Here is a 25,268-nt window from a genome sequence, read left to right as displayed (position 1 = left end):
CATGAAGGTACGTAGTAGCAATCCTATATGAGAAGAGTCTCATCTTTAATAAGTGCACACACACATCCATTATTATTTTCTTATTATACCTTTTCATTATTCTTTGTGATGTCACAAAAGTATTTACATATTTCATTACTGCAGTGCTTTATTGTGTTATTTCTTTTAAGTATTCCGTTTATGGTTCACTCTCTCACCGCATTTTGGGACTCCCAGTTCCGCCATCAGAGGAACACATTGAATATGGTGAATCACTAAAACTTGTGATCAGACATAACAAAAGTAACATTGATTCCTATACATATTGTGTTTTTAATTTTTTTTAAATCACATGGTTACATTAAGGTACTTGCAACACTTTTGGAACATGTTAGTCTTCCTACACATTAATGCTAACACTGTCTCCGACAATGAATTAATATGGCCTCCTTGTGTCTTAAACATGTTGGATACGATCTAATCACATGTTCGGTTTTATTTAATTAACATTTTGTCAGAGCCTCATTTTTAACCCATTGCAAATATATTTCCCATCTTATAAGTATTCTATATTTAACTGAAAATCTGATGCTACGTGCAGTCTGGCCAATGTAATAATCCCAAATGGGCATTTTAATTGATAAATAACATCTTCTTTTCTCCCGTTATTGGGTGTTGCAGATAGCCTCCTTTCATAACATTGTTGCACGGTGAACAATTTAAGCATAGTGAAGTGCCCCTTGATTTCGTAGTTACAAAAACTTTGTGTAGATTCCATTGATGTCGGCTTTAATTAACATTTGTTGTAATTTCTGTAAATGCCTTTATACCATCATTGGTTGTTGGGCGCTTAATTCTTTTAAGTTTTCACCATATTTTAATAGATTCAGTTTAGGACTGAGGTAAGAGGTTGTTGGGTGAGGGATAAGTTAACTTTAGGATTTTGGTTAAGGTTTGATTAAGCAATAGTACAAGGAAGGATCTATTAAAAAGTGTTATGGTTAGCATTTGAGTAAAGAATCTGTGTAGTAAATACGCCTTTACTGCTTGGTCACCCCACATTTTTAAATTTTTTTCTATAGCCTATTTTTGCTGGCTTCAGGGCTCTGTGCATTGTACTGGTGCCAAACTGTAGTAACATGCTTGTGTTTCCACTGTTAAACATATGCTGTACATTTGAATTCTCTATTTGTTGTGTACCCTGTAAGTCCAATCTAAATGGTTAAAAAGTAAAATGTTGTATGTCCTTTATGGGCTGCAGTGTATATTTACAACTCTCACAGATGTGACAAAACATTTCTGCCTGGAGCACCTCTGTGCTGTGCCAAGACTGCTGGTTAAATGCACTGCAGAGACACATGGCAGGGAAAGCTGCCTTTGTTGTGAAGTTAAAAACACTTTTTTTTATACATAAGTCAACCCGAAAGTGTGCCTAGTAAGCCTGCAGCGTAGGGTTCTAATAAATAAAATTAGGTTAGCCTGCATATTGGAGTTAGTATACCCTCCCAGTTAATTTTAAGCCAAAAGCTATCTTAGTCTCTAGGCCTAGCCAGATTTTTCTCTAAAACGCTTAAGGAGGATTAGGAGAAACTAGATTTTAAAATATGACTTAATCATGAAATTAGATTTGTGATAACTTAAGCAGAAAAGTCACTTTGGAAAACACTGCTTTAGGCTACCTGAGCCAGAATAAGCTTAAAACCAGTTCTGATAATCATCACACATTCAAAGCTTAAATGCTTACCCTTGGATAGGAGAGTTGACACTCTGGCGGCCCAGTGGACAGTTCCGTGCCTCAGGACCTAGAAAAGGCAAATAGGTGTTAGCTATACCTGCTGGTACTCAGTAGTTATCTGGAAGGGGACAGTATCAAGTAGCAGAACAAAGGGCAGCTTTAGTACTACATCTTTTAAATTGGAGATGCCAAGGAGGGGTTCTCCTATTCATCCCGCACTTGACAGACGGGCTAGAGTCGCAATAGGAAGAAAAACCAGTATTGATCCATTTAGGGATGGCCGTGGCCATGGCCAAGAAACTGAAGAAAGGACAGCACAGAGCAGGGATTGTTTCAGAAATGTGTTTTGATCTAACCATAGTAGGTCTATTGAGTTGGTACAGGTGTCCACCCCCCTCGCCAAATTAATATCTAAATTTCGGACAGTTATAGTCCTGGTAATAGCTTGTATAGGTGTAATGGATCAGTTTAAAGTTAGGTTATGTCTTATGGCTTGGGTTATAGTTAAAGTAGTTGTAGTGTAGTTCTATATTCCCAATAGGCTCTGCGCATTGGAATAATATATCCTGTAGTTTAGAAGTAGGACTGAGGACGACTAGGTCTCTACCGAATATATTGAACTTAATTGTGAGTGCCAGCTAGCTCAGAGGTCACTAGAAACTTTATCGAATTCACAAGAAGGGATTAGTTTCTGACAACCGCATAAACATAACAACTTTGTTTCCCAAGAATAAGAAATCAATCTCTAGAGTTGCGAAAACAATAGATAGCTATTTAACTCAGTCAATCGTGCATGCTTCGTTTCACCAGAGGTGCTGAGAAATAGAGAGACGGGCGTTTTCAATAAAAAAGTATTTATTGAACAGCCTTCTTTCTCAAGCATAAGAAATGTACTGCTACAATCGTAATACTGGTTATAAAGTACAATGCGTACAGCACGAAGTGTATTATAAAATAATACTGTAAAAGCATGATATGGTTTCTACTCCATAAAATACCTAAAATACATAAAATACACGCAGTGATAAATGATGACTAAAAGTACTCAACTGGTGCCTCTAAAATACGCCTACCCCGGTGTACCTAACCTAAGTCTAGTACAAGGGAAGAAGTAAGTGAGGTGTAGTTTTAAGTTTTAGTATTCTTTGCCAAAAATCTATTCCAAGAATTCTCTAAGGGTCTAATCAGCTCCGTACCTTGGTTTTAGAATGAAGGAGGTCTTGTATCTCTTTCTCAGGACTCCATTTCCCAGCAACCCGCAAGGGTAGGCTGGAAACACTGGAGCTGGATTTCTCGGCAGGAGAAAAGACAGCGTCTCTCAGTGCGTCAGCTGGAGGGTCGGCTTCCTTCGGCACTTGCTGCTGCAAGGCGCGTCTGGCAAGTAGATAGTCAAACTGCTCCAAACCACCGTGTGTTTGTCTGGGCAAATGTAGGCATATTTATACCTTGAAGGTGCCGAGTTTGACGTATGATTGGACATAATAACGTCATCAAAGACTCAGTTCTTTGAAAATTCCATGATTTCATAGATAAATTAGTATTCAGGCAAGGGGAAGTCCCTAGCTGCTGAAGGTGGGTTTTTCCAAGAAGTCGTTGTTGAGTCTCGGAACTTAGTGGAAGTAGCCATGCCGTATTTGGGCTGCATAGGCTCAGTCTAAATATGGTAATGATTTCTATGCCTATATAAGGATCGGGTAATTTATACCTATATATGGGCATGAATAGGGAAAATTACACTAGGGTCCTAGATTCCTACACAACACCCACTCCACGATATTAAGTTCAATAAAACTAAATGTATAAGCACTGAACATATCTAAGGCAATTGTTTACAATCCCACACAAAATACAAATTGCATTAGAAAGGTTTGTTGGCATGAAATGAGTATAAACTGTATGAAAAAAAGAGGTCTCAACCGATATGAAGCATAGTATGAGAGCATGCATTCTAACATTTATGAAAGACGAAATTACATTCATGAAATGTCTCTTTAAGGTACAGAAAAAGAAAGTCGAGACTATCCCATAGCATAATATTTAAACTGTTTTGTTTTTTAGGACAAGGCCAAATATTGTCATTAGGAAGTTTTCAAAAGAAATCTTGTTCTCTAAGAAAAGGTCTACTTTAAGCAGATTACTCTGTGCCAACAAGTTCTATTTTGGAAAAAGTTCAAATTTGTTAGACGGTTTGTTTTGAAAAAACGAAGGCCGAATTTCAGAGTTCAGGGAACGCTGTGTGAATTAGTCAAAAGTTATTCTCGGTGTCAGGAGAAAACATCAGATCTTCAAGGCTGGCAAAGAAACCGTCTACCATAGTAGGCGAAAGTGGAACCACTTTAGTTAGCAGGTCAAATGTGCATAGATGAGGATCATCGCCGTCAGCGTTTGATGCATTAGCAATGTAGTGTCACGTATCTCACCCTCAGTTAGACTTGCCGGTGAGACCTCAATGAATGCCATCATCGGAATGGGCAGCCGTTGGGGGCAACGCGATGCATGAGTCGTTACCGGACCTAGCAAAGCGTCAACATCCAATCTTGCCAGATTGGTCTGAACGAAAGGAACCAAGTTGTGTTCAGATCCCTTAAACGAGCCAAGCATCTGTGTAATTCTCTCACGATACCTCATGGCAAGGAGGACTTCTTCCATGGTAGTCTGGGTATCTCTGGTCACTGGACTTGCCATATCGGAGCAGAAGGAATAAAAACAGAATTCCTGCTACGAGTCCCAAGATGAGAGGCAGGCAGCCGAACACAGAGTGCACGAAATTAGGAAAATGCAGAGGACTGCTTCAAATGGTGCTAACAGTCCAGAAAAAAGCGTCTTAAATACATGTGCGATGCCACTGGTATCAGACATATTTAAGATTTGACTTAACATTTCTGCGAAATGTACTAGGCAGTTTGTTGATAATAATGCATGTATCTCTGCAGAAGTCCTTGCAACTTGCAGATCATATGTTTCTCTAGGGCGAGGTCAGTGGCACATTTTTTTGTAAAAGAATGACTTTCATTCTGCTTAAAGTATCAATTCGTATAGAAGAGATATTCAGTGAAGACCATAACGCCGTCTCCTTTTCTGTCTTACTTTTTGGATTCAATTCTTGCATACAACAAGTGACCCTGGATGACACAATAACTAGATACGCTCTTCCTAGCAACATGCCACAACAGCTGTGGTTATTGATCATAACGTACCTGCCATTGGATAGCTGCCTGAAAATTGGTTCTATCACTGTGGAGGGTGAACCGTGCAGGTGGCAAGAGAGATTATTTGCAGAACCTTTGCAGGCTCGGTGTAAATTAATACCTTGGCACAAAAGTGTACCACTTAGTGAGTTCTTACAATTTTTACCACTAAGGAATACCTCTTTCCCCCATTCCAACATTTGTGTGTGTAGGGTAAATTCCAGGTCGACTTAATGTATTTTTTACCCAACCTTTCATACAGGCCCACTGGTATATGCTGTAGACAATACTGAAATTGGAAAATCGTCACTGGTATCGTGATGGTGCCATATATTATCCATTCGATGACAGGCTTCTCAGAAACTGTCAATGGTAATCTTTCCAGTTTCTCAATGCTCAGCACCGTATAGTCTGCTCCTCTTTGTGTCAAAGAGATTTGTTTATTTGTAAGGTTAAACACAGTAAATAATGACGTGGTATTTATTAGACGCCATGGCAAACAACACTTATCTTTACTTAAAGAAGGCAATGATTTGCGAGATTTCTTAATGGGGCCTCGCAAACCACGTCTAAAACGTTTCATATACGCCGGTATATACCCTACCTACAATGAGGCATGGAAAATAACGCAAATGGAAACTGCAGAAAGAATACGAGAAATTGATTGTATTAATTTAGAGAAAAGCCTCTCTGTAGCGGACAATGGGTTAACGACTCGGTCCTCCAGAATTTATTCTTTGGACAGCATCGTATCATCTGCAATTGACATAATAGAGCAAGACTTGCTAATGTTACAACATGGCCAGTCTCAATTACGTTCTATAATGCTGCTAGGCTGGACGTTACAAAATCTCCGTTCAGGCTTGTTTGATTTCTGGAAGTATAGATTTATGTAGCCACTCAAGGCATAGCTTTCCTACACTATAAGTAGTTACTACCCCTGGATGTTGTCTCTGGGAATATCTTGGATCGGGCCTATTCACTGTGAACCCCTGTGTTTTGTTCAGGAATCTAGCTTGACAGTTATTCGTGTTTGTGGACCAGATTAACCATTTTTTCCAATCAGGATTAGTTCTGTTTTGTTTAAAAATATAGGGTACGTCTACCTCCTCTTCTGTAGTGTCATTACTGTCAGATGTGGGCTTAGGTATAGACGGTTTGTTTAAATCTTTTATCTTAGCCAGGCCAAGCAAGACGTTTGTTGAACAGTGTCATTTAAAAGTGTCATTTAAAAACATTATTTGTTCTGGAATGATCTAGGGTCTGAATAAGGCTTCTAAACCTTGCACCTGCCAATCTTTTGTGCCCCAGACAGTTTTTGTCTCAATGTTGTCTTTCCAAAAGTCAAACCCTAATGTAGACAGCTGAGCATAAAAGTTTGCAGAATAAATTTGTTTAGTATTGGTCAACATTGTTTTCATTCCTGTCTTATTTATATTTTTTAAATAAAACGTTTCTGGATTTGTAACATTAAACCCTGAGAAGTACGGAAATTTTTCATAAAATGTTTTTGAGCTACCCCTTGGTGGCGTTGGACAATGTTACCATTGATTATAAGTAAAAACATTTCTAGGGTTTGCAGATTTATGCAAATAATGGTGACCATGATGATTAAAACAATACATTTGTTCATAATCTGATGAACCTTCTAGGTATTCATGTTCTGTAAATTTAGCTGACATTTCTAAATCTGTCATCATGTTGTTAACAGTTTCAAAAGTCCCAATCATCAGAAAATGTGCTGGGTGCGACAAAGTCACTTAAAGAAACCTTAAACTGGTGTGGAATCTTCAGCAGTTCCACTGGGCCATAAATGTCATAATCAGTTTTGGCCCATGCTATACCATCAGGTATAGGAACGGCTGTGATGTTTACTGATGACAGGTCTCTTCTTTCACGATGAGATGATTTGTGAGGTTTCAGGACCAAGTTGATTTTCTTACTTGCTGTGTCCATTGTACTATATTTTCCATCTATCATCCTTCCCAAACTTAACACCAGTATGAGCCAGAGCAGGAGGAAAAGTACACCTAACACAATCCAAAATTCAACCCATGGTGAAACCAGATATGTTTTTTCAAGTTCATGAAAGAGTTCTGTTATTTTTTCTTGGAAAGTTTTATTTGCTGGCGTATTTTCAGGGGCACTGGGATCCTCAGAAAATGTATCAAAGTTGATAAAATAGCCAGAGACAGTTCTGTCAATTGTTGGAATCGCATCCGGATTACTTGAAATCGCTGGAGCTGTTTCTTCTTTTGCCATGTTGGTATAGTCAGATGCTATATCATTGTAGACAAGTGTTTCTTGACGAACTGTTATTTGGGTATCCAGAGGCACAAGTTCCATGGCTTTGTTGTATAGTCCTTCTTTTCTTACTGCAGGTTTATCAAAGGTGATAAGTCTTTCAGTTTGAACCTCTTGCATTGTAGCAAGATTTGGTTGTCTGCTACTTCTTGGGAGTCCACTGGGCCTACTACTTATTATCGGCCACATGATGTGGTTTGACCAGGTCGATGGACAGAACTCTGTTCTCCCTTTTACCATCAAGGAGCGGTAGTAATACTGATCTTGTTCCGTGGATAGCTAAGACAGGTACTGCTTTTCTGTAAGAAGGCCCAAATTCCTTCTTTACCGCAATCTTTTCCCTGACTAGATCCCCAATCTTTGGAATCCAGACAGGTCTTGCTGGGACAGGTGGTTTTTCTTCAGTGGTCGTTTGCTTCTGTATTGTGTTACTCAGACTTCTTCTTGTTTCATTTAAGTCCTGTAAAACAGCCAAACGATCTTTGACATCAAAGGGTTTTTGTTCCACCACTGAAGTTTGACAATCGAGGTCTTCGATTATCATTCTAGTACCAAACAGTAATTCATATGGAGTGATTCCACCCAGAGAATTTCTTGGCAGATTATTAAGACTACGTTGGACACTTATTAGATGTTTGACCCACCCATCACCCGAACCTTAGCTGTTATAGATTGCTTTATGTCACGGTTTTTTCTTTCCACTACCGCATTACCCTCAGGATGGAAGGGACTAGAATACCACAATGCAACGCCCAAGCTAGCCATGGCCTCTTTGTAAGCTCGAGAGCTAAACGCAGGACCCTGGTCAGAATGTAGCGTGCCGATTGCATATGTGCCGATAAAGACTCGCAGATCCTTTATAACAGTTCTGGCATCAGCCGAGCACTGGGGCCACATCCAAATAAATCTTGTCCTAGTAGTTGTGGGACCGCATCTGTCCATGGTGACGTCTGCGTGTAGATACTCTAATGCTGTCTAACAATGGTGTCTGAACTGGGCCAGCTATACTGTAGTCAGGTACCTGGTGGTTTTCGAAGCTATGATCTTTGTAACAGGTGTCACAGTTAATAACGAATTTGTAAACTTCGACACTCATTCCCTGCCACCAGTACATCTCTTCTAATTCTATTAGAGATTCTAAGATCCCTCGATGTCTCAGACCCTCTCCCATATGTGCTTTTTGAACCAAAGCACCTCTCCTGTTCCTGTTTGGAATTACTCTGTTCCCCACTCCAGGGATTCAAGCAAAAGGAACAGAGTTGGCATCAATCATGTATGTATACGTGAGTGGATAGTTTAGAGGTAGCGCTGCCTAGCTGTCTTGCATTGAAGCTTTTACTGCTAGTAACGTTTCAACGTCTATTACTTATTGCGAGCGAGCGATTGTAGCTACGGAAGCCGTTTGCACGGCTGCCTTCGCGGCTTCATCAGCCAATGAATTCCCTGCAACTTGAACGCCATCACGCTGATGACTCAGTGTATGTATCACGTGAGTCTTTTGTAGTTCTTTCTGTAATAGAACTACTTGTTCCAAAGCATTTTATGCTTAATTGTGCCACCTTTTGCATTTTTGAAACCGTTTCAACCCAGTTCTGCAAGTGCTCGTTGTAAGATTCAACGCAGAATAACGAATCGCACACTATGAGTGTGGGGAATTTGCGATCGGTATTTTCAAGCTCCATCTTGAAAGCCTGTAGTTCAGCTCGCTGAGCTGTACAGTCTCCGGTTGATTGAGTTTTAGTGACCATAGGTCGAAATTTACCTTCGCGCCAGTGACCCTTAACAATCGCGCACGCAGTACTATAGGCTTGTTTATCCCCAATGCAGGCTGTGCTGATCCGTCTGTATAGATTATACATCTTGTAGTTCAGCTCGCTGAGCTGTACAGTCTCCGGTTGATTGAGTTTTAGTGACCATAGGTCAAAATTTACCTTCGCGCCAGTGACCCTTAACAATCGCGCACGCAGTACTATAGGCTTGTTTATCCCCAATGCAGGCTGTGCTGATCCGTCTGTATAGATTATACATCCGTAATGTTCTAGAGGCAGAATTTCGGTCGGCAGAGGACATTCGTGTTCGTATTGTAGGAATTCTTGTGGCTTCAAGTAGGGGTCAAAAATGTATTCAACGTCTATTGCAGCAAGAGAATTAACCCATTGTATCCATCTCAGATGTAAAGCCTTAGCATTGGGAATGCTTGCTTTCGTCACTGCCTCTAAGGCAGGTACAGGTGTACCGATCATTATGCGTTTACCTTGCGCAAGAGCTCTCTCTTATGCTACTGCAGTTTGAACCACTGTCAGAACTTTTTTTATTTCCACTTGTGTGTACAAGTGTGATTTGTATACTATTGGTACCTTTTCACCTTCATTAAAGGTCAGGTATGTGAATCCGCTTCTCCCTGGGATGATTCGGATCACAAGATTGCGCTCATTATCGCGTGTTTCTGTGTTTTTGCTAACATGTCTGTTTGCACTGAACGCAACATTTCTGTATGGTTTTGAGTCATATTTGTTTGTTTGAAATCAGGTTTGATTAGTTCGTAGAGAGGGTTCTTCCGAAATTCAGGAAACCTAGAATTGATTGTAAGTTTTTCAGCGTTTTCGGAGGTTGGAGCAGTGCACATTTCTCTAGGAAGTTTGCTGCCAGGCTTTTGCCTTCACTTGATAACTCGTATCTTAAGAATAGGACGTTGAGGTGGGCAATTCGTGATATCTTAAAATTTAATTTGTACCCTTCAGAAGCGAACCCAAGTATTATGGTGTTCACTCTTTTCAAGTGCACGTCCAAATCATCGTCTGTAATATAGATTTCATCGACATAAGATAATGCCTCATCATCAGACATTTGTAGTAACTCAGTTACTCTGGCTGAAAATAATCCTGGACTATTCTTGAATCCCTGGGGGAAACGGCAAAATTGTCGTGGTCTTCCCATGATTGAGAATGCGGTCAAGTGCCTGCTTTCAGGTGCAATGTTTTGGCAGAAAAACCCATTTGAATATCTAATGTGGTTTTATATTTTTTACCCACAATGTTATTCATCAGTGCTGCACTGTGCGCGTTTTGTACTGCAAAAGTTTTGCAACAAGAGTTTGTGTCTGTAGTCCAAAACTAGACGATACGTATTGTCTGGTTTGGAGACAGGAAACAACAGATTGTTAATTGATGAGGTGCATGTTTCAATCACCCCTTGGTATTCAAGTTGATTTAAAATCTCCCTGACCTGTTTTTTAGCTTCCTGTTTTACAGGATATTGCCTTTGCATTATTGGTTGATTTTTTTACTGGATTTTATGGTGAGGAGAATCCTCATCCCATCCTACGTGATTTTTATATAATGCTGGAGCCTGAGCTACTGCCCATTTCCTGGCATACGCGTATTTTTTATGAATTGGAATGTGATTTGAGAAGGCTGGCATAATTATCTCTTCGCCATGTGGGCACTCCCTGACAAATTCAGGTGGCCAGTCTTGTTCAGCTAGAAGAATGCCATAACCCTTGGAAAGCTTATCCCAAAAGAGAGCTTTTATTTTCCTAGTTATGTCCCCCTCCATACGGAGTGTTACTTCATATAACTTGTGGGGTACACTAACTCTTGTGTCGGCAGTTTCAACTTGAATGCATTCATTCAAGTCCACTGTCTCCAGATGATCCTTCAGGATCTTGCGAACTATGGTTACTTCTGCTGCGCTGTCTAGCATTGTCTGGGCCCATTCCCCGTTCTTGAGTTGTGTCCTCAAGAGCCTCTAATTTCTAATTTCTAATTTTCTAATTTAAAACATTTGTACAGTGCAGCGTACACCTTGCGGTTTCTTGGCGCTAGTGGTCAGTTCGACACCTGAGGAAAATCAGACCTGTAGTGGGTAACAAAGGGCAATTTATACAGGGAAAGCTTGGTTGAAGAGAAAAGTTTTTAAATCTTTGCGAAAAGAAAGATAATGGGTTGCGTAGCGAAGATGATCGGGAAGGGAATTCCAGAAAGTGGGGGCAAGAGTAGCGAAGTTGGTGCCACCCCACTTTTTACGTTTAAAACGTGGGGTTTGGAGAAGGGATTTGGAGGAGGAACGAAGCTCTCTGGTGGGGACGTATTCCTTTAATAACGAGGAAATGAAGACAGGGGCAGTGCCTTGTCGAGCCTGAAAAACCATACAACCGGTCTTAAACAGGGAACGTTCTCTGACAGGGAGCCAGTGAAGCTCTTTAAGGAGGGGTGTAGAGTGATGGTACCGTGGGAGACCATAGACCAGGCGAGCCGCCTGGTTCTGAACCAACTGGAGTCTCCGCAGGCTATATGCTGGGATGCCGTTGTAGATGGCGTTGGCATAATCTAGCCTCGAGATCACCAGTGCGGCCATGATCAACTTAAGTGCCTGTGGGGAAAAGAAACGGGAAACAGAGCGGATGGTGCGGAGGGTGAGAAAGCAGGAGGAGACAACGGAACTGATTTGTGAGTGAAGAGTGAGCTGGTTGTTGATTTTAACCCCCAGTGTTTTAACTGTAGGTGAGGGAGTGGGGGGGGGGCCAAGAGAGGGGGGCCAGAAACAGGAATTCCAGGGACTGGACGACCCACCGGTGAGAACCAGCTCAGATTTATCTGGGTTCAATTTCAGGTGGTTGTGGTTCATCCAGTCCCTGATGAAAATCATGGTGGATTGAAAGTTAGAGACAGAAAGAGAGGAAATAGATAGATCAAAGACGAGCTGGAGGTCATCAGCGTAGTTATACACGGTAACCTCCAGCTGCTGAAGAGCAAAGATGAGGGGAGAGATATAAAGGTTGAACAGCAAAGGAGAAAGAGAAGATCCCTGGGGAACACCACAAGTGACAGGAAGTGGAGTGGACGTGAAGTCGCCTAGCCGGACCGCCTGAGTGCGGTCCCTCAAGAAGGAGGACAGCCAAATCAGGGCTGAGCCCTCGATTCCCGCCGCCCTGACACGGGACAGTAAGATGGTATGGTCAACCGTGTCAAAGGCGGCGGAAAGATCGAGAAGCACCAGCGCCTGATGTTTATTGTTCTCCAATCCCTTCCTGAGGGTGTCCAGGACCGAAACTACGACTGATTCGGTCGAGTGCCTAGGGCGGAAACCAGCCTGACGGGAGGCCAACCCACCGTTGGCCTCTACATGGGTGCTGAGGACTGCGGTGACGTGGCGTTCCAGCACCTTACCCAGATAGGGCAGCAGGGAGATAGGACGGTAGTTGGCTGAGATGGTAGGGTCAGCGCCGGGTTTTTTCAAGATGGGCACTATAAAAGCTGTTTTGAGTGCCGGGGTCACTACTCCCTGTGCAAGAGAATTGTTAAGAAAGGTGATGGGGACTTCAGGGCCGGAAGAGTAAATGTGTTGGAGGATTCGGGCCGGACAAGTGTCTGCCGGGGAGCCCGACTTTACTTTGGGGAGTATCTCACAGAATGAGGCCACAGTGAGAGGGGGGATGGAGGAAAGGCAATTGAGGACAATAGGAGGGGAGGGGTCCACAAAGGCAGGTAAAGGGGAGGGCATGTCTGATCGTTACACTTGCTACCTTCTTGGTGAATTGAGTTTTCTTATTTTTTGAGACGTGCTGTTCGTCTTTGGACTTCACGCGTTCTTCTTTTTGTTCTGATCGTCCTCTTTCTGATTTCTTTTTTTTTTTTTTTTTTTTAAATATATTTTTATTGCAGAATCAGGAATAAAAAAAAAAAAGGACAACAGGCCAACCTATACACCGACGGCCCCCAACATTCAGTTTGATAGCAATACAATACACAGCTGATTGGCCCACATCCCGGAGGCTGGGCAGCGCTTCAATGAACCAGTTCGCTGGAGGCACCTCGGTGCGTGCCCTATTCGGGCCAATAGCCAAATGTAACACAACGTATCTGCTTTTACCCCAGAACAACCAACCCGTCCCACTCCAGCCAGCCCTAGGCCACTCCACTGTCACTCCTCTAAATAGTCATGACGACCTCCCAGGGCCACCCGGTTCCGGGAGGCTGCCGCTGGGCGGCAAACCACCCCCTCCTCCGACTCCCTCCCAGTACTCCCCCCCCCCCCACCAACTGCTGCTAATGCGGGTTCCAATATTCCCCTCCTGCTCTAGGGTGACAACTACCAGGAAGTTCTAACACTCAAGTAGTCCCATGGAATCCCTTCCTATACCTGATCAGTCTCTTCGCCTTCAGTTAAGTAGTCCCTTAAAGCCTGCACTACCAGCTCCCAGGACCGCGCCAGTTCCAAACCTTTCTCGTTACCAGTTCTAGTCGCCTGACGCATCCTTAGCACACTCTCACAGCCCGACCACTTCACCAATTCATTCCTCCATCTCCGCACAGACGGCCCCTCTTTAGATTTCCAATGCCAAGTGATTTCACACTGTGCCAGTATTAAACCCAACCCAATGAATTTGCTCGTTACCTTGGTCTTTTTGGTGTGGGGGAACCAAAGAAGCAGACATGCAGCCATGTCAAAGTCTACCTCCCGATCCGTAACCGCGTTCAGGAGTTCCCCTACCTCAAGCCAGTAGTTCCCTAACTTTGGGCATCCCCACAACATATGGTCCAGATCCACCTCAGGCACTAGACATCGTGGGCACATGGCATCAAGCACCTGGAAGTGTCGATGTAACCTCTCCGGGGTCAAATATGCCCGATGGAGAACGAAAAAATGCACCTGCTGAAACCTCGCGTTCCTCGTCCCTTTCCAGGTCCTGTGCAACACCTGAGCCCATACGGAGTCCGGGATTTGTTTACCCACGCTGGCCTCCCATCGCGATTTCAACTCAACCAAAGGCACCAGTCCTTCATGTAACATCCTGTTGTGGAGGCAGGTCACCGCCTTGATGGTGCCCGCGGCCATCACCACATACTGGCACACCATCGTCACCTCCGGTTCCACCAGTCCACCCCCCCAATGCCGCTGTATCGCTGTGACAACCGCCGCATGCAACAGGAAGGTACCGCTCGGCAGGCCGAATTGCTCTTGTAAAGTCTGGAATGGGGCCAGCGTCCCGTCCACATAGAGGTCTCCTACCATCTGCAAACCCAGGTCCTCCCACGCTAACAATTGGGACCAATCACCTCCGTGCGGTAAGGCAGTCAGCATTCCCAGCGGAATCTCCGGTGCATACGGCCGGCGCTTCCCAGCCCTCTTCAGGTTCCTATTCCAACACAATCTAAGTGTTCTTTCCTCCATCGTAAGATCCCTACCAGCCAGTCTCTGTTGCATCACGATAGACGACAAGACATGTCTCTGAATGCCGACCCCTCGGCCGTTATCAGGCCCCCTAAATTCTCTGGCCACATTCTGTGTCAGGACCTGGAGCTGCGCCGCCAAATAATATAACTCAAAGTCGGGGACTGCCATCCCCCCCTCACACTTGGGTCTCGTCAAGGTGGTCAATGCCACCCTTCGGCGACCCTGGCCCCAGAGAAAGCCAGTCACCAACGTCCTCAGCTCCCTAAAGACACCCTGCGGGATCCATACCGGTAACGTTCGAAAATAATAGAGTAGCCGCGGGAGTGCCACCATTTTCAACAGCGCAACACGACCCAGCACAGACAGCGGGAGAGATGCCCAGAAGTCCATACTGCCCCTCAGCGCTCGGATGCAGCGCCCCACATTCCCTTCAAGGAGGTCCGCTGCGTCATGGTAGATGCGCACTCCTAGGTAAACAAAACAAGAGGGTTCCCACACCACCGGTCTCGTGAGCCGCGGGCAGAGCGTGGTCCTCCGCAACGGAAACACACAGGTCTTAGTCCAGTTCACCCTGAGGCCTGATAGCCTCCCGAACCTGCCCAACATGTCCACCGCGCCTTCCAATGCCCTCCCAGAGTCCGCTAGGTACAATAACAGGTCATCGGCATATAACGATATATAGTGCGAGTCAGGTCCCTGTGCAATCCCATCGTAGACAACGCCCGATCTTGCCTGCGCCGCTAGCGGTTCCATTGCTAGTGCAAAGAGCAGAGGGGATAGGGAGCAGCCCTGCCTCGTGCCCCTGCAGACCGGATAAACCTGAGAGACCATGGTCCCCAGTCGCACCCGCGCCTTAGCTGAGGAATACAGCACTCTTGTCCAACCCCGGAACCCTTCCCCAACCCCGAACTTCAACAGCACGCCATCCAGAAAATCCCACTCCAAGCTGTCAAACGCCTTCTCGATATCAACCGTCAACACTACCGGGCCCTGTTCTGCCGTGGCAGCACCATCAATGACCCCTATCAGCCGACGGATATTCATCGAAGTGCTCCTAGAGGGGATGAATCCCGCTTGATCCCCATGCACTAAGGAGGTCATCAGCGGTAGGAGCCTGGTAGCTAGGATACGACTCAAGATCTTGTAATCCACGGTTAGCATAGACAATGGACGATAAAAAGAGACATCCAATGCATCCCTGCCCGGCTTCAGCAGCGGCACTACCAGCGCCTCCCTCATAGAGTCAGGCAACCGCCCCAATTGTCTCGCTTCCTCATACACAATCTGCAGCCTGGGTGCCAACACTTCCATAAATTTAGCGTAGAACTCAATCGGCAGTCCATCCACCCCAGGGGTTTTGTTCCGCGCCATATGACTAATTGCCCCTCTGATTTCTGCCAGGGTGATGGGGCCCCCCAGATCCCGGGCTTCCTCCCCATCCAGTAACGGTAAAGGGATCTGATCTAAGTAATCACCTATGTCCGTAGCTGCCGCTTCGAGGTGGCTGGCATACAGTCCCGTATAGTAGGACTGAAAGCGCCCCAGGACCGCCGACTGCGAATAGATCACCTCCCCGTCCCCCTGTCGCACACTCATGACCGGGCACCCTCTAGGGTTCGGATCAGCCAGCTTCGCAAGGAGCGTGCCCACTTTATCCCGCTCCTCATGCACTTTCACAGCATACAATTTATAGTCATAACACCGCAATCTCTCCGTCTCAGTTGCCACAGCCTCCTTAGCTCGCAACAATCGGTCCTGCAACTCCGGCCTCTCGGGTCTCTGCCGTTCCACCCCTCTCAGCACTTCCTCCGCCTTCGTAAGGTCATTCAGCACTGTTCCTCTCACGGTCAGAAACCGCCCCATACACACCCCTCTCACCACCACTTTCATTGCATCCCATTCAATCGCTCTAGTCGCTGTCGACCCAGCATTATCCGTAAAATAGCTGTCTATGCCCTGGCGGACCGTGTCACAGAACGCCGGGTCATCCAGCGTCTCCGGACGAAGTCGCCACGTAGGGACTGCCGATCTCGCCAGCTGCCATTGCATAGAGAGCAACAGGGGGTTATGTTCCGAGATGGTCCTGGACAAATATTCAGAGTGGGTCACCACCTTCGCCAGCGACTCGCTGCACAGTACTGAATCCAGTCTAACATGCAGATCATGCAGCGCGGAGAAGTAAGAGTAATCTCGAGTTTCGGGGTGTTGCGCCCTCCATACATCCACCAGACCCCACTTTTCTTGCCAGTCCCGCCTATGGGTCGCAAGTCGGCGCACTGGGGAGTCTACCAAGGGCGGGTGCGATCTGTCCAACAGCACATCAGATATGGAATTAAAATCCCCCGCCAGCAATACAGGGCCTGCCAAATAATACGCCAGTGAGCGCGATAAACCCTCGAAGAAACGCGCTTGATCAGCGTTGGGGGCATAGATGTTACACAGCACCACCTCCCTACCGTGCAGCCGTCCCTCCACTACCACATATCGACCCTCTGGATCTATTCTCTGACTCGTGACTTGGAATGGCGTGCCCGCCCTAACCCATATCAACACCCCTCTGGCGAATGCTGAGTAAGTCGTGCCAAACACCTGACCTCGCCACCTCCTCTGTAACGCCCCACATTCCTGCTGCGTCAAGTGAGTCTCCTGAAGCATCGCTATCTGAATGCCCCGCCTCACCAAGTAGGCATGTACCTTGTGGCGCTTCACCATAGTTCGAATACCCCGGACATTCCATGTGACACATTTCAGGTTAGGTAACGTCCCCATAGAGCATCAATCCCAACAGTGGCGCACGCCAATACATGTGACCCGCATTGCAGCAATTGTACATCCCCTTCAAAACACGTCCCTCAACTCCCACCAACCCCCTCCCCAGGACAGGGCCTAATAACCCAGCTTCAGCCCCGTTCCAAACCTTAAACACCCAACACATCACACTAACCTGTGGTCGTCACCACAGAAAACCTTAAGGGTCTGATGAGGGCTATGGAGCCCCTAACCAGGACGACAGAGCAACCACCCCGTGCCCGTAGCCCCACACTGCTAATGCAGCCCCATACCTGGCAGTCCAATAGAAGTTAGAATTGTCCGCTCCTCCAGGCCTCCCAAAAATGTTCAACGGCCACGAGCCTCACCCATTAAATATACCATCTGACGTCTGTGGGGTGACCTCCGGCCCCTGCACTCCACCCACCTCCGAGTCATCATCACCGGACTTCTCCCCTTCTCCTTCCGAAGCCGAGCCTCTGGAAGCGTCCTCTTGCTGCGATCCCGTGATCCAACGCACTCTGTCTATCGGCCAGCATTTGTGCCTCCCGTTCGGCCCGCTGGCGCCTATTCCGGGAGCGGATGCGCTGTGACTTCCTGACCTTGACCGGTTGTTGTCGGTCCCTGGCGGGCCTGTGTGCACGATCCGTCCCTGCACGATACAGTTCCAGCCAAGACCATGCTTCATCGGGTGTTTGGAAAAAGTGAGTCCGGTCATCAACGATGACCCGCAGCTTGGCCGGAAAAAGCAAGGAGTATTGAATCCCTTCGTCTCTCAGCTCTTTTTTCACCGACAGAAACGAAGCCCTGCCCCGCTGCACCTCCTGCGTGTAGTCCGGAAAAATTGTCACCTTGCTGCTATCCACCTGGAAGGGCCCTTGGGATCTCGCCCTTTGGATCAGCAGATCCCGATCTTTGTAGTGCAGCAGTTTGACCACCATCGGTCGGGGTGGTCTGCCCTCCAGGGGCGGCTTGGCGGGCACCCTGTGCGCTCTCTCCAGCGAGAAGAAGGGGGGACAGGCCCTCCGGCGCCACCACTGTCCGAAACCAGTCCTCCATGTAGGCCACCGCGTCACCCTTCTCGATTTTCTCCGGAAGCCCCACCACCCGCACGTTGTTCCGTCGGTTGAGTCCTTCCGCGTCCTCAGCTCGACGCTCCAGGATCGCCAGTCGATGAATAACGTCCTCAAGTTTATGTTCCGCAGTGACCACTGCCGGTTTCAGCTCCTGGAGCAGTTGTTCGTTGGATTTTACTCTGTCAGAGAGCTTGGCGTGGTCCGCTCTCAGCAGGCCAAGCCCCGTCGCCACCTGCGCTATGTCCTGGTGCAGTTCATCCTTTGTGGCAGTGATCGCGGCCAGTATTGCATCCAGGCGGAGATTCAGCCTCTGCTCCTGATGTGAGGGCCCTGTCGAGAAACCGCCATCCGTGTCCTCTGACCTCCTGCCTCCCCGCTCAGGCGGCGCGGCGACGTCAGCTCCCTGCGCGGCCATCTTGAGCGCGGGAAACCTGCCGCGCGGGCAGCTCCCACTGAAGACGGCCGGTGGCGGCAGCCCCCCCGGTCGTTCTGATCCCAGGCCCACCCGGCGTCGCCCAATGGGATATCTGAGTGAGCGCAACTCTCCGATCTCCAGGCCAAGCGTGACCATGCGGGGCCAGCCGTCCTTCCTCCACGCCCAACCGTCAGCCTCCGGTCCAGAGGTGCACTCCGTGCCGTCCCACCGACATTCTCAGTGCGCCTGCATGGCCCACCAAGCCCAGGGGGTGCAAGCCCCTCCGAAAAGGCGGGCAGCCGGAAGCCCGTGTCCCCGGGCAGACCAAGCCCGCCTCCTCCGGTAGCACCGTTACTTGTGTGTCCCAGCCAGGGTGACCAGGCGTCCCCGCTTCGCCAGGACGGGCCCCGTCCCAACCTGACGTCCCAGCAGAGTTCAAGAAATGTAGCTCAGGTCCCCGTTTCAGGAGGGGGTCGACTGAAAATGGCGGGAGGTGCTGTCCATGTACTACAAAGCAGGGATAGTCAGCTGTTGTTTCAAGAAAGCATGTCAATCAATAGGCAAAACACTGGGCTGAAAATGGCACTTTATGTATGTTCCTACTGCATGTCCTGCAACTCTCTGCCGAGGAGCGTTCCCAGCGCCTGGAGCAAAAATGCAGTCCGTCTTTGATTTATGTGAAATGTTCCCGTTATGGCTGTAAAATTCAGGTCACCCCAGCCTCAGCGCACTTTAGGGCCGAAATACCGTGGCACCAGTCTGGCGCACCCCCGCCGGCCGCCGGGCGGGTCCTCCTCTGGCGACCGATCCGCCAGCCACTGCTCAGTCCTTCTCCGGCAACTCGGTGTACTCCTCTGCGCCTCAGCGGCCCCCGCCGCGGTGCCCTCAGTGGTCGGGCGGCCCCACACGCCAGCAGCACCTTCGCCCGCGCCAGCCGGCCGGGAGATCAGGTGGGGGAGGGGCGCCGCTTCCACCAGCCGTCCGCGCCGACCTCCTCCGCTGCTCAGGGCCCGCACTCACTGTCCGCTCCCCGGCTCACCGCCTCGCGAGGGCTTCCCAGGCGCCTTCCGAAGGTCCCGCACCTCCTCACCGCTCAGCCCCCGGTGCCCTCACTCCGTCGGCGCCGCCATCTTGCCGTCGTGTTCTGACTGAAACGATCCGGTCGCCAGGTCCGCCCTCACACGGCGCCCAGGGTCTCGGCGGGGGTCAGATGTCCCCCAGTAGGTCAGCGACCCTCCAGGACCTCGACTCCGCTGCCAGGTAACACGGGGCCGGGTTTTTCAGGAGAAAAGACGGGACTCGGCGCGGAGCAACTCGCTCACGCAGCCATCCCGGTCGGCGCTGAAACCACGCCCCCTTCTTTCTGATTTCTGCGAGGAAGTCTGAAAGGTACGAGTGGAACGTGTATCAGTATCTTGATACCTATCAGGTTTTCTTAAGTTATCCCTATTTCTGAGGTTGTACCTCTTTTCAGAGGGCTCCCGTTGGGGAGACCTACCTCCCCGTTGGGGAGATCTTCCTCTGGACTGGGAATGCTTCTCTTTAGGAAGTGTTTGTTTAGTGTTTTCCCACTTCTTTTTAGGAGTAGTGAGATTATTTTTAATAAAAACTTTTTCAGGATTTTCTGTTAGTTGTGGTTTTAATGGTTTCCCTCCCAAACTATCTCTACCTAGTTCTTTATAGGATTTCTCAATAATTTTGGCAAGCTCATACGGTTGCTCAGTAATATTTGTTTCTATTAGCTTCTGGCGGATTGCCACTGCCACTGCTGCTGCTTCACCTTTAATGTTGGCTAATAATATAGCCGAGACCTGTTTGAAATCTTTCAGTAATTTCATACCAAGATTTAAGGCATGTTCTGCTCCGTATTCATTTTGAATCTGTCTTAGGACGTCTGGTATTATCGCTATAGACGGAACACCATGTGATTTTGTGTAGATTGAAGCAAAGACTGTGCCCCAAGTGTCACAGTCCTCCACATGTGGTGCTATCTCCATTGGTAAACAGATTGTCAGAATTCTGTGTTTCTCATGAGGTGTACTATCAGGGAATACTGCCTCAATTTGAGTAATTTTTTGAGCTAACCAGAACGGAATTTGTTACATTTTTGCTGGTAATTTACCAATGACTGATTGTATAGTCTGTGGTGTGATTGTGTTTGTGTTCCCCTGGTGAGGGGTCTGCTGTGGAATCCTCACAGTAGGTTGGACTGTTAAGGTCCGCATGACCTATTGAACCAATTGTCTATGTATTTTAATTAATTGTTTTAGCTGTACTAACAGTTCTTGACCTGTCATGGTTTCAATGTCAGGATGTGGTGTATAGCTGGCTTGTACCGGCCATGTTGCTCCTGGTCTACCTAGAGGACCGAACCTGATTATGTGATTTTCATGTTGTAGGGCGCCTTTAAACCAGAGCTGATGCTCTTGGTAAGTTAATGGAATTTCAACGTCCTCGTAAGGAACGTATTCCGTTGGAGGTTCCTCTACATTGTAGCAGTGAAACTCGTGTGTTCCTGCATCCGCTGCAGGGAACTGAATCCATGAATAGAATACTTCTGTCTGCCGATATTCATGTGCCTCTATAACAAAGATTACTTTACCACCTCTCGATGGTACTCCATTGTTTATGAGTTTGTAAGTTATAGTTTTTCTTACATTTACCGGGATGATTATAACATCTGTGTCATTCTGTAGGAGATTTCTGTCATCTAAAACTTCTTGAGCTGCAGCTGCTGCTAATTCTTCGTCACTATTCATTATTTTGTTGACTGAAGAGTTTGCAGAACAAGTTTCAAGGAAACAAAGATTAGGTGCACAATATTTTGGAACACTGTATCCTTCAACGTTCAACAAACCAAAAACTAATACATAGGATTTTTCCTCCTACTCAGTTTTGTCGGATATTATCCTTTCACCCACTCCAGACGTCTTTTGGAGTTTTACGGGAAAAAGGGGTCTGTGTGAAAAGCACGACTCTACTATCTAGCGTTAAATTATCGCCTTACCAAACGTTGGGCGCCATGTAGTGTAGTTCCTATATTCCCAACAGGCTCTGCGCATTGGAATAATATATCCTGTAGTTTAGACGTAGGACTGAGGTCGACTAGGTCTCTACTGAATATATTAAACTTAATTGTGAGTGCCAGCTAGCTCAGAGGTCACTAGAAACTTTCTCGAATTCACAAGAAGGGATTCGTTTCTGACAACCGCATAAACATGACAACTTTGTTTCCCAAGAATCAGAAATCAATCTCTAGAGTCGCGGAAACAATAGATAGCTATTTTACGCAGTCTGTCGTGCATGCTTCGTTTCACCAGAGGTGCTGAGAAGTAGAGAGACGGGCGTTTTCAATAAAAAGTATTTATTGAACAGTCTTCTTTCTCAAGCATAAGAAATGTACTGCTACAATCGTAATACTGGTTATAAAGTACAATGCGTACAGCACGAAGAGTATTATAAAATAATACTGTAAAAGCATGATATGGTTTCTAAGCCATAAAATACCTAAAATACATACAGTGATAAATATTGACTAACAGTACTCAACTGGTGGCTCTAAAATACGCCTACCCCGGTGTACCTAATCTGAGTCTAGTACAAGGGAAGAAGTAAGTGAGGTGTAGTTTTAAGTTTTAGTATTCTTTACCAAGAATCTATTCCAAGGATTCTCCAAGGGTTTAATCAGCTCCGTACCTTGGTTTTAGAATGAAGGTCTTGTATTTCTCTCTCAGGACTCGATTTCCCAGCAACCCGCAAGGGTAGGCTGGAAACACTGGAGCTGGATTTATCGGCAGGAGAAACGACAGCGTCTCTCAGTGCGTCAGCTGGAGGGTCGGCCTCCTTCGGCACTTGCTGCTGCAGGGCGCGTCGGGCAAGTAGATAGTCGAACTGCTCCAAACCACTGTGTGTTTGCTGGGCAAATGTAGGCATATTTATAGCTTGAAGGTGCCGAGTTTGACGTATGATTGGACATAATAACGTCATCAAAGACTCAGTTCTTTGAAAATTCTATGATTTCATAGATAAATTAGTATTCAGGCAAGGGGAAGTCCCTAGCTGCTGAAGGCGGGTTTTTCCACGAAATCGTTGTTGATTCTCGAAACTTAGTGGAAGTACCCATGCCGTATTTGGGCTGCATAGGCTCAGTCTAAATATGATAATGATTTCTATGCCTATATAAGGATCAGGTAATTTATACCTATATATGGGCATGAATCGAGAAAATTACATTAGGGCCCTAGATTCCTACACAACATAGTGAAAAGTGTAAGGAATAAGGGAATATGATGGCACTGAAGAGTGAAGGCACGTTAGATGGTGCGTGGCTACCCTCTTGTTAAATTGCAGACACCGCACCATGTATGGGGACTAAAAGATTTGTGGAGGGGGGGAATCACTTCCAGGTTAGCTTAAGGGTTAAAGTATGTCTATATACATCTCACAAATGTCATGACAACTATTCAATGTTTTACTTCTACTTTTATACCTCTTTCTATTTCAATTGTTAAAATGCAATGCCTGGAGAAGGCAGGGACCAGGCATACAAGGTACACAGATGATGATTGTCCACACTATTTCTGAACTTTTGTTCAGTTCAGTGGATATTAACTTTCATCGTAGCACTACTTCTGCATGTCAAGTGTGTATGCAGTTTTGGACTAAGGTAATGCAGAGGTAGATAAATTACATTTATCTAATCTGTTAAGGAAACACCAATTATTAGACCTGTCTCAAGAAACGACTGTATGTAAAATGGGGTGAGTTTCAAATATTTTTTTTAATACTGGTTGCCTTTGTCCTTTATTTGTTTTATTCTTGCTCCCCTGTTGGTTGATACCCTTGCCTGCTTCACTCAAACACAAAACATGATGATTACATAGTTTTGTTTTTCTTGAGTGCTTTTCACATTATTGATAGTGTTGTAGACAACTTGGTTTTTATTTAAATGTCTAGTCCGTTTAAATACATTCTGCATGAAATCATTCACGTATTTTGTGTGTTACTTTTAACAGTAGAGTGCAGCCTACACAGCCATCAGAGGTATTTGAACCGCTGCCCAATTTAGGGCCAAAGAAAATTGAGTTCCATATATCTACAGATTTGCCAGCTGTACTTGAAAGAGAAAATAATAATGGTAAGCGTAAGGCACTTATATTTCGCATTTGCAATGAAAAAGTATATTAATCTTTAATTGGGTTGATTATATTAGTATTTTTGTTTAAAATTCTGTGTGGGTACTTTATAACGTTAATGTATGTTTCAGTGTCATACATATTTAACAGTGGTATACCCAGGTATCTTGGGAGGGCTAGAAGCAGTGTTTTGTTGATTGGCTTTTTATGCTTTATGCTGTCCTATTTGCTATTTTTTCTTTTCTTCTGCATATATCAAAATGGGGGGATTCTTCATTATTCTGAATCATTCAGAGTCATAACATCAGCACACATTTGCTTAATAGACATTCTTCTCGCCCCCTTCAGCAAGAGTGTCCCATTATTTTATTTTTGTTCCTATTTGTCCTTAAAACTTGCCTTTGGGCTTGGCAGTCTGGGATGCGTCAGTGTAGCATGGGATTTTTGGCAAGAAAGAGTAATGCTTGCGTTTAGATTCTTTAGGTTATTTTGTTTCATTCTTCCTTGTAGCACCTTTTCCACATTCATTTTAGAAGTGCCCTTACTCTTGTCTTAATCATTCTGCGGAATCCTCTCCACTGAACTCTTCTATCCTTGCAGAGCCGCTGCAATGTTTTGTCAAAGTATCTGCCTAACAATAGTTCCCTCCATATCCTCTATTTTCTGCTTCCCTTTCAGATGTTGTTTTCGGTTATGGCTGTGACCCTTGTTGTTTATATATTGTTTTGTCACTTAATTTGAGGTTGAGATGTTTTGTCCCTGTATTGTGTAAAGAGCCTCTTCTTTACCCCCTCTATCCCAGATATTACCATACTTTCCATTATTTTCCTACTTGTGTTTTCATAGCACTACCACTGAGAAGATGTTTGAGGTACTGCATGGAGTCTGTGGGGTGGGGTGTTGGAGCCAAGAGCTCATTATTGGCTTCCTCTTAGCTGATGCTCTTATTCAAAGCGATACATTTCCCATCCTTACGTTTATCCCTATATATTTGCACGAAGATATACGACTATACAGTTTGTCAGGCAAGTGTCCTTCGCTTTAGAATGCAGTATTGTGCTGCATTATTCCATGTGCTGCAAGAAAATAAAAATTTGAGATGTGTGCTTTCCCATGTAGCACTGAGGCCCTCAGTATGATTTGGCCAGAGCCTTCCCCCTTGTAGGATTATGCTCACACATTTCACGTTTTCTCTTGTTCCTCCATTCAAGATTACAATACACATATCAGAGACCCACAAAAACCTTGCCCAGTTCCACACGTATGTGCCTGGTGAAACTGCAGTGAGAGGCTATGAGCACAAACTCAACACAGGCCCCACTCTCCCCCTTCTAAGCCACAGGAGAGCAGATTTGCTCTACCCCAGCTCTGCCTAGCCTTGCTGAGAACTCAACCCATCCTTCAACCCCCTGCTTTCCAGCCCCTGACTCGTAGCACATTCTTTCATTGGCTTGGTGTTTAAAACTAGCCCTTTTTTTGTGCATCCTTTAC

General features: G+C 46.0%; 1 protein-coding gene across 3 annotated transcripts in view; it reads left to right on the top strand.

Annotated features, from left to right (window-relative positions):
* Positions 1 to 25,268, top strand: part of RNPC3 (RNA binding region (RNP1, RRM) containing 3) — a 231,179-nt gene that overhangs the window by 131,691 nt on the left and 74,220 nt on the right. For all 3 annotated transcript variants that reach the window (XM_078668497.1, XM_078668514.1, XM_078668506.1), the window contains exon 9: positions 23,658 to 23,779. In XM_078668497.1, coding sequence (XP_078524623.1) covers positions 23,658 to 23,779 — 122 coding nt within the window. The remainder of the gene's footprint in view (positions 1 to 23,657; positions 23,780 to 25,268) is intronic.

This window comes from Lissotriton helveticus, chromosome 1_2 (genome assembly GCF_964261635.1).
Source record: "Lissotriton helveticus chromosome 1_2, aLisHel1.1, whole genome shotgun sequence".
Taxonomy (NCBI): domain Eukaryota; kingdom Metazoa; phylum Chordata; class Amphibia; order Caudata; family Salamandridae; genus Lissotriton; species Lissotriton helveticus.
This window is presented reverse-complemented; position numbering and strand designations above follow the sequence as displayed.